The following is a 9,676-nucleotide window of genomic DNA, read 5'->3' as shown; positions in this document are numbered from 1 at the left end:
CACATACTAAAGATGGTTGTAGAGGTATGTTAGTGTAGCTACTCCCCTTAGGTACTCATGACAAGCATCCCGATTATTGAGGTAGTGGAGGTAGGTGAGGTGGACACAAGTCGAGCTCTTGTTGGCAAATATCATATTGTCGATCAAGTGCAAGAGATAAGTTGTGGTGGCCTAAACATAGGACTCTAACTCAACATATCTCTAACACGGGTTTGCCAACCACGTCAACCTTACCTTGGCATCTGTGTTTGTTGCCACTACAGTCTCTATTGAAATTCTAAGATGAGTCATTAGCAAAACTTTTGTCGCGTTTCTATCAAAGGTCAACGAAACATGATCAATGGGCTTGCCTGTCATAGGCAAGTGCAACAAACAAAATACATCATCCAAAGTGATAGTCATCTCTTCGACAGATAGGTGGAAGAAAGACGTCTCCTGGTGTCACCTCTTTAAAAAGGCATTCACCAATGCCACACACAAAAGGAAAATAATGGTTTGGTTTCAATTTGCATTCATTTTGCATACATCAGATCGACAACTCAAAATGTACCCCATAAGTGCGAATGAGTAATTACGGTTTCTGAATTATCAAAAGGGTCAATTGCGAAGAATATAGATGGCACCAGACTTTATAGGGAGATATTTCTATTTAAAAAAAAAAAAAAAACATTCCACAGCCAATCCCAACTCTCACTAGAAGAATATATTTCAAATAAAGAAATAAAAATGTCAAGCACCATATTGTTGCACTAACACCATTTGATATCACTTAAAATCATTATATTCCTCTGACGAATTGTAAACAAATGTCACCATAACACCCTACGTACAGAAACCTTTCCAATGATGTCGTCTGAATTGGACAGTAATGTAGAAGAAGTTGAAGAACTGAAAACTCCAAAGATCAATTGATTGATTTTCCATGAGGCATGAGAATCAAAAAGGGGCCTAAAAAGGAGTTGTAAAATGAATACAAAAACTTTTTCCTTTCCATTTTCCTTTGAATAAAATGATTATGACAATTTTATACCATCAGAATTCAGAGTTAGGTCTCCATACGAGAGTGTTTTCTTTACACTGACTTACATATGCGCTTCCTAGCAGCTACATAATGTTCTAAAATTCCACGAGTTACACAGGCACTCGTCTGCCTCTGTAGCGGTCCAATAACTGAAAAGGAAGAGTTTGATAATTTCAGCATATTAAATGAATGCATAATGAATTTCAACATCTAGCAGAGATGAAGAGCTTCTACATCACATTTGACAGGTAGATCATATATGGAACCAAAACCCAGCAACTCATAAATTCAACAGTCTCTTGACAGATAAATATAACCAACTATTCTAAGACATTTATCAATGAAAACTAAGAAGTCCCAAAGCTAATAACATTTGTTTAAGATCTCCATGAGCATCCTCTATAGATATGGTAACACACAGGTAGGAGTGTAAAATAATAAAATAAATAGCTATAATAAATGGTGTGTAAATGCTTAAGCTGATAGGAACAAGACATTTAAGCACAACTGCTTACCGATCGAACATATGGCTGTTGAAACAACCAACCGAGAACAGGGATCTTCTGCAAGAAAACAGCCAGTGTAGGCCAGAAACCACTGCAAAATTCCATCATTAGCCTTAAGCACAAAACATACTTAATAGAACAGATTTTATTTCAGTTTCCTACTATACCTGAAGAGTATGATGAACCCATAAGACTCCACAATCATGCCCAGAATAGGCCACCCCAAGATAAGAATAAAGAACCCAATACCAAATGAAATTGTTCCCTACATAAACAGAAAATAGGTAGACGATAAAGGTCGAAAATTAACCATGGTCCATGAAGAGCACATGGAATGCCAAATGAAAGAGATGACAAATACATAACTAGTTTACCTTGAAATTACTACGTTTCATGAAGAATTGCATAGTGGATTTCAGTCCAATGGTCAGGGATACTCCAGAAACAAAGAGTATCTGATTTGAGTGATAAAAAGCATGTTGTAATAGATCTTATCAAGTATAATCACAGCAAGCAGAAAGATAAAAAATCATAAACATGAAATTTGTCATAACACTTACATTTCCCATTGCTAGCAATCCCTTGTCAAAGAAGAAGATAAGGCCAAGGAATGAGAAAAATATACCAAATCCCGTTAAGCCTAATCCAATCTCTGTTTAATGTGCCAATGATAACATTAAATTCAGAAGATATTGGAATAGTTAAATTAAAAATTATACATAGGACCAGTATATGCCAGCAATATAATGTTTACATTTAATCTTATCTTCTTTTGCTACCCAATATTACAGAACAGATATGCAAAAGCAAAGGCACTAATAAATGTTTTAAAAAAACTGTCTGATATCAAGAAATATTTCTTGCTCCAAGAAAATAAGTGCAGGGCACTGGAATAGCTGCTATAGCATTGTGTATGACATATACTTATACTATTCTACATAATAAATTTCAAGTATTTCGGTATACTATTTATATAAGTACTGATTATTTTAACTACATGATTAGATTATCAATATCCTATCAATAGAGTTTTCAAAATGGCCAGCATGTCAAATATGTCTAATTTCTTGCTTAGGATGGAGACAATAGGTCGCAGAAATTAAGCTCTTTTCCTTTTCCACTTATTTCTCCTTTTGCTTCTATGTGGGCTAAAGCCCACAATGTGCCCTGAACCATGCATAAACACAATACACATGGCACACACACTAAGGCTTTCCTTAAAGGAGCTTCGAAAAAAATAAGGCAATGAAGATGGAAGCATTAAGTGCATGCAAATTTGGGCCAGCTAAAAGAACTTCACCAACTCGGAGAAAAAAAAATGCATGACAAATACTCTAAAGTTGGTCTTTCAAAAACCACGTAATTTAAATCCTCTAATCAACCATTAATAAAACCATGAAAATCAGAAATGCACAAGGCAGAAGAAAAGAAGAAACCAAGCAAATTAGCACAATCCTATATAAATCAGAATCATTTCAACTAGATAGCATTTCCTCAAAATAAATGAATTCGATAAATAATTTATTTATGGAAACAGTCTCTTTACATATCAAGGGTAAGGCTGCGTACAATGACCCTCCCCCATACCTTTGCCTAGCAAAGAACCTTCTAGCACCAGAGTAAGTTTAAAAAATGGAACTATTGCAAACTCTAAAAACCTACTACTCTTATTCCATAGGCTTGAGTACTAACGACACAAGAGACAATATTGCCAGTAATAAAGAAAAAAAGAAATTCCACTTACTCTTCCGATCATTCATTTCAAACGAAACCATTTTATACCAATGATTCAGATGTCCAAGTGTCTTGCCTTCACTGAAACAAATGACAGAAGAAAATAAGTCAGTTAATAAAAATCAATGAAATGCATACAAATATTCTCCTGAACCAGTTTGTCTCAAGAAGAAGATACAGCAACATCATAGCCACTATAAATCTCAACTCAACACGGAAAAATTCTAGAAAAACCAACTGTTAATATGAAAATTCATAAAATATAGATGAAAGTGCAATTTTGCTCCTCAGAAAATAGGGTTGACGTCAGATTGGTCCAACGGAAATTGACATCAATTTTTCATGTGAATGCCTTCTTCATCTCCCAAATCACTTTCTCTCTCTTCCTCCTTGAATCAAAGGTTATCTAATGGCAGACACCCATAGAGAAGCCAGAAGCACACCCATTCTCGAATCAGCACTTTCCACAAGCATACAGAAACATGTACTCCCTTTTTTTCAATCCTTAGTCACTTTGAAGCACCCATACAGCAGGAATAACACACACATGCATGAGTCTGAGAGAAAATTAAGAAAGCAAGCAGCAAGTAATTCACTCTTTACAAGTTTCAACAGTTAGAGGTTGACAAAAACACAACCTAGAAAATCCCCCCACAGAGACCATCAAGCATTCCTCCATAATTCATAACAATGGTCAGAAAATCAGAACTCCTGGAACCGGAACCTAAACAAAAATCACTTGACTACCCCAGTACAACAAATCATCATTCATACCAAAAATCCACTGTGTAAAATCCAAAATAACTCCACCAACTACACCTCAGGCCATCATCATTCAGTCACGAACTTAACCCAGAAATAGTTTAATACATAGTAGCAACTACCAAATATAATTCCCAAATCAGAAAGAGCAATTGTTCCCTCATCAAAATCTACAAGAACACCAAATTCCTCATTCCAATTATTCATAAAAAACATGAACACCCACTCAAACTTAGCATACTTCTACCATCATGCAATCACCACATCACTCCTTCCAAACTAAAAAATAACTGCACACAGGTACAGCAACCCACAAAGGACAAGCCAAAAACAGCAATCAGTCAATTCATGGAACCAATGTTGAAACAGAAGAACCAATGTGATGCCCACTTTCTAGTGTCTATGTTTCAAGGATTAATAAAAGAAAAATAGCAAAGTCCTCATAGTCTTAACCCTTACAAAGATACATGTTCAACTTGAATTAATAAAGCCAAAATAAAGTAGTCAACTCAAATAAATCACACCACTATGGTTACTTAGTAGTTAATAGCATGGTATAGTAGCTCTATAGCAGGAGTGGCCCTAGGCTGCTATCGCCTATCAGATTCAAATAGAGGAACAGTTTTCAATAGTGGGTTTCTGCACACTATATCTGCCATATCATGATATAGGCATCAAAAACCCATTTTTACCTATGAAACAATGATGTCTAGTTTTTTTTTTTGGTAAAATTGTGATTTCCCCCACGTTTTCTAATGCATTTTTTGCTTCTGAAACATAACAGGATTTGAAACCCTTCTTCCTTGACCAATCACACATAAAGTAACCTCTGTTTTAACTTCTGTTCCTTCACAGTTTCCAGGACTTCATTTTTCCATGTCCCATTCTTTCTTCTTCCTTTAGAATCCCCCCTGGCCCCTTCACATTCTGCTAATTTTTATCTAATGTATTATGTTCTTTTCCTATTTTCTATTAATTTCACCATCATTTTCATTTTTTGACTTCATTACTATGTTCTTATAATGAATTTCTTTAGTTTTGCGTTTTTTTGGTTTTTGAGAATTTATAAGTATAATCTAAGTAATTTAGTTTGTATTATAATATCTAAAATAGCTGTCATCCTACTTCCTACTCTCCTGCTATAACATTTTCTGAGCTAGCATCGTATATCCCTATTAAGTTCTAATAACTTAAAATTAGCATTATCAGTACCATTACATAAATTAAACTGCATCAATCAGCATCTATTTAAAGTCAATACAAATACAATAGATTAAAAGGCAAAGAAATTGAAAAAGAAAAAAGAAAAGAAAACAACAAAACTTAAGAACCAGAGACCACAACAGTCCAATCCTAATAACAAATAATCGCATTAGCCTTGAAACTTCAATAATCAAAATCCAAAGCAGCCTCAACTTACTGTAACAAACACCAGATCCATGAAACTTTCTAATTACAGCATATGAAACACACTATTCTCCAAGAACAGAAACAAATACAAAACAAACTATAGAAACCTAATGCTTCCGAGTAAATATTTACTATACAGTCCCATTCTAATTAACCAAATTCCACTAAAAATAATGGTTGAGAACACATACAACAAGCAACCACACGCCACAGTTTCGCGATTCGCAACACGAACTCCAAAATAGAAGGCGAAGAAATTGATCCGAACAATTAAGGGAAAAGACTATTGACGAGTTGGATCTCGAAAAGCATCGTCGTTTCGGCGAAAGAAAGAAAGGGATCCAACAACAGGAACAGCAAAATCGTAAGATTCACACAAAAAGCAAGCGCGCGTGTGTTAGAGAGAGAGAGAGAGAGAGAGATTACCGGTTGTCGTAGGGCGGTGATCGGTGCCGGTGACGGTGGTGAAAGTTGTGATTCGGCGAAGATGGAAGTTATGGAGAGGTACGTGAGGTATTGTGTTATGGTTTTCACTGTTTTTCAGTTTCTTTTGTTGATTTTGCTTTGTTCGTTGATTCGTTTTTTATTACTACTATATTGCAAAATCAGAATTGTAATGATGATGTTTTTCGGCCAATAGAATGAGAGATTTTTGGTATTCTCATTTAAGAAATGAAGCTTATTTGATTTATGTCGTAAGTTAGGGGGTGTTTAGTTAACGAAAAGTTTTTACTTTTTCCGAATTAAAGTGATAAATTATTATTATTATTATTATTATTATTATTATTATTATTATTAAAAAATTATCAGAAAATTATAATTTTTGAGAATTAATTTTAGTTCATTTTCCTAAAAAAATATTTTTAAAGAAGGAAACAAAAATCTAACATTTTTGTGTGGAGGAAAAGTTTTAGTTATGTATTTTACATGAATATTTAATTATCATGAAACATATTAAGATTAGTCAAATGTATTTTATACATTTCTAAAAATCATATGGACCTTATCAAAAATCATGTTTCCTATGTATGAAAAAACACATCCCATATTAAATGTCCCATTATAGGAAAGGAGATAAAAAAAAAGTGGGTCATAGATCAAATATGTTTGGTTTTTCTTATTTGGGATTTAAGTTTTGTGTAAGAAAAATTGTATTAAAAGAGGTCATTTTAGTGTATTATATATAGATAGAGAGAAATTCACAATTCAAATAAAAATTTATTTTAGATAGGCCTAGGATCACAACTCATAAGGTAGATAAAATTGAACTGTAGACCTTGATTAGAGTTATTTTTGGTAGACTTCGAGCTCGATCGTTTTCTGCTAACGTTGACCAAGATTGTTTTTGGCCAACCTCAACCCTTATTATTTTTGCCTAACCAAGGCCAAGGTAATTTTTGAACAACCTTAGCCAAGGTTGTCCTCGACCTCAATATTAAAAATAGTTCAAAATATTAAAACTTAAGGTCAATTGAGGTTAATTGAAAATAGTCTAGGTTGACGTTAGTAAAAATATTTGTCGATTGAGGTTAGGTGAAAATAGTGTGGATTGAGGCCGACCAGAAACAACCTTGGTTGGCATCAGTCGAATACAGTCGAGTCGAGGTTGACCGAAAACAGTTCTTATTGAGGTTGATTGAAAATAACCTGAACCAAAAACAACTTTAGTCGATTTCAACCAAAAATAGCTTAACTCAAGGTTTGTTGGAAAAAGCCCTGACCGAGGTCGGTCAAAGACAGTCCGGGTCAAGGTTGGTCAAAAATAGGCTCAATTGACGTCGTCCTAAAACTACTCTTGTCAAGGTCAACCAAAATTCACTAGCCCAAATCCTTTGAAAATAGTCTTGCTTGAGGTCAGTAAAAAATAGCATGATTAAGCCAAAAATATATTCTTTGGACAATTGAAAAAAATATTTTTAAAATAGCATGACTCAGGGGCTAGCCTTGGCCTTGACCCCATATTAAGTGGGGTTGTGTTCTACGTTATAAAAATTGGCTCAAGGCCCACCGCCAATCCAAACATAAACCATATAAACACATACCACATTCCTACACCCAACTCGCACCTAAACCATAATCTTAGCCAAACACTATCCTCCAACCTTGGCCATAGTCCAACCTTAGCCATTGACCTTCAGAAACCCAAAACCAATTTGCACCTACCAACAAGGTCCACTTTTTTTTATCGATGGGCCTTGACAAAAAGGTCTGTCAAGGAAAATGAGTATCATTAGTTGGAATTGCAGGGGCCTGGACAACCTGAGTGTAATTTCTATCCTCTTTGACATAATCCAAACTTTCCATTTGGATATCATCTTTCTCTGTGAAACCTTAATGAACTCCCTCCACATTGAAGAAATTACAAACCTCATTGGCTTTGATTCATGTCTTGTTGTTGACATGTTTCCTTGCTTCAAACTTTGAAACTCTATTAATTATAAATCTTACCATTCACCCATCCACCTTCTTCTTGATACAACTTGCAAGAAACCTTTTAAGAAACAATTTCATTTCGAGAATTCATAGCTCTTGGAGCCAACTCTTATCGCCATTGTTGGAGAGGGTTGGATAAATGGTGAAAATGGTGACTTGATCTGAAAACTCAAAAGTTGTTCTTCCTACATGTCCTCTTAGGGTCATCAAGTCAAAATTGTTTTCAAATCCCAAATTGATCTTTGTAGTAGAAAAATGGAATACCTTTGTGAATCAATTGATGAGGACTCTGTCAACTACTACTCCAATGCACAACAAAAGTTGAATAATTTGATTTCTTAAGAAGAGACTTATTAGAGACAAAGGGCTAAAGTTTATAGGCCAAGAGATGGTGATATAAATTACCACTTCCTTCATTCCTATGCCACTACTAGGAAAAGTGTGAATAATAGTCTCTCTTTCACGTGATGATGGTATGATAGTCATAGACCACAATGAAATTTATAATGTAGCTAATTCTTATTTTGAGTAGTTGTATTATGGTGTTGATGTTGACATTGATGAAATAATAAATCATGTTCCTCTTTACTTGTCGTCTGATGATGGCATCCCTTTCCTTGGGATGAGAAGCTAGAGCTTAGCTACACACACCCCCTATAATAGCTAAGCTCACCCCCATGCCAAAATACATGAAAATACAAAAAAGTCCCTACTACAGAGACTACTCAAAATGCCATGAAATACAAGGCTAAAACCCTATACTATTAGAATGGCCAAAATACAAGGCCAAAAAGAAGGAAAAACCTATTCTAATATTTACAAAGAAGAGTGGACCCAACCTTGGCCCATGGGCTCATAAATCTACCTTGAGGTTCATGAAAACCCTAAGGCTTTCTTTAACAACTCTAGCACAATCCTCTTCGAGTCTTCTATCCAATACCCTTGGGGGGGGGGGGTAGGATTGCATCATCCCCTCCCCTTTCAAAAGGATTTGACCTCAAATCCCGAGGTTCTTGATACTCTGGGGTCCTTCCCTCGACACCTGTTAAAGGAATAAAAACATATATATTAGTGGTATTGAATATGTTAGAGTAGGATAAGGTCTGAAAACCCTTTTCTTGGGAATTTTCCCATGAGGGAACATGGTTCCTCACCAACTCAATGAGTGGTGCTACAATACAAGTATAGAAAAATATGGGACAAACATTTTGTGAAAGTTTGTTAAGTCATGGTAGCCCCAGATTTCCTTTATACTTGGTGGAGTGGGTCAATCAAGAATGACCTTTATTCTCTTAGGGTCTGTGGGAACCCTTTGATCACTATTTTAAAAATTAAGGAAAGTAATGCAATAAAACGTACTTTTTTTTTCTGAATTTTCATGTTGATTATTCCTACAAAAAAGTACGATAAACCTAAGGTGTCCCATATGAGCACCTAGATTTGTATTAAAACCAAAAATAAGAACAAACCTACCTAATGAGTCCTTATGTACATGAATCATGAAGATGTTGGGTGCATGAGTGATTTTACAAAATAGGTCAACACATTCATCATATCACTTATTTTAGGGATTTGGTGCCTAATAATACCTATTTTGGGCACTAATAAAGCACAAGGATTTAAGCTCTTATGAACCAAACCCTCATCCAACAACTTCTTTACATGAGGAACAACCTCAAGCCCAAGAGGTGTGGCAGTGCTAACAAGTGTCTTTTTACAAAGAAGAAGATGTGGAGGTTGTCTAAGAGGGGAAGCTTCTTTAATTTTTGTCTTTATTGCAAAATGACTTTCCTTCTTAGCTAACCTCTTG

The 9,676-nt window shown here is 35.1% G+C and overlaps 1 protein-coding gene across 3 annotated transcripts; it reads right to left on the bottom strand.

Moving 5' to 3' along the window:
- Window positions 1–690: 690 nt before the first annotated feature.
- Window positions 691–6,070, bottom strand: LOC100500053 (putative Golgi transport protein 1). Of its 3 annotated transcripts, XM_026129056.2 has the most exons (8): window positions 5,860–6,070; window positions 5,625–5,733; window positions 3,272–3,342; window positions 2,088–2,179; window positions 1,902–1,982; window positions 1,695–1,792; window positions 1,537–1,618; window positions 691–1,170 (listed from the first exon to the last, which is right to left on the bottom strand). In XM_026129056.2, exons 3-8 carry the CDS (start codon window positions 3,300–3,302, stop codon window positions 1,132–1,134), a joined length of 423 nt encoding a protein of 140 aa, XP_025984841.1. In that variant the 5' UTR covers window positions 3,303–3,342; window positions 5,625–5,733; window positions 5,860–6,070; the 3' UTR covers window positions 691–1,131. The 3 variants fall into 3 exon arrangements, with proteins under 3 accessions (XP_025984841.1, XP_025984842.1, NP_001336717.1); XM_026129057.2 differs by lacking the exon at window positions 5,625–5,733 and having other exon boundaries at window positions 3,272–3,337; NM_001349788.1 differs by lacking the exon at window positions 5,625–5,733 and having other exon boundaries at window positions 1,005–1,170; window positions 5,860–5,999.
- Window positions 6,071–9,676: the final 3,606 nt, after the last annotated feature.

Source organism: Glycine max, chromosome 7 (assembly GCF_000004515.6).
Source record: "Glycine max cultivar Williams 82 chromosome 7, Glycine_max_v4.0, whole genome shotgun sequence".
NCBI lineage: Eukaryota > Viridiplantae > Streptophyta > Magnoliopsida > Fabales > Fabaceae > Glycine > Glycine max.
This window is presented reverse-complemented; position numbering and strand designations above follow the sequence as displayed.

Excerpts from the sequence above, each read along its gene's own strand:
- LOC100500053 (XM_026129056.2), bottom strand. The coding sequence starts at position 3,302 with ATGGTTTCGTTTGAAATGAATGATCGGAAGA. Across the intron at positions 1,793-1,901 it reads TGAAACGTAGTAATTTCAAG|GGAACAATTTCATTTGGTAT; the intron begins GTAAACTAGTTA and ends CTGTTTATGTAG. Across the intron at positions 1,619-1,694 it reads GGGTTCATCATACTCTTCAG|TGGTTTCTGGCCTACACTGG; the intron begins GTATAGTAGGAA and ends GGAATTTTGCAG.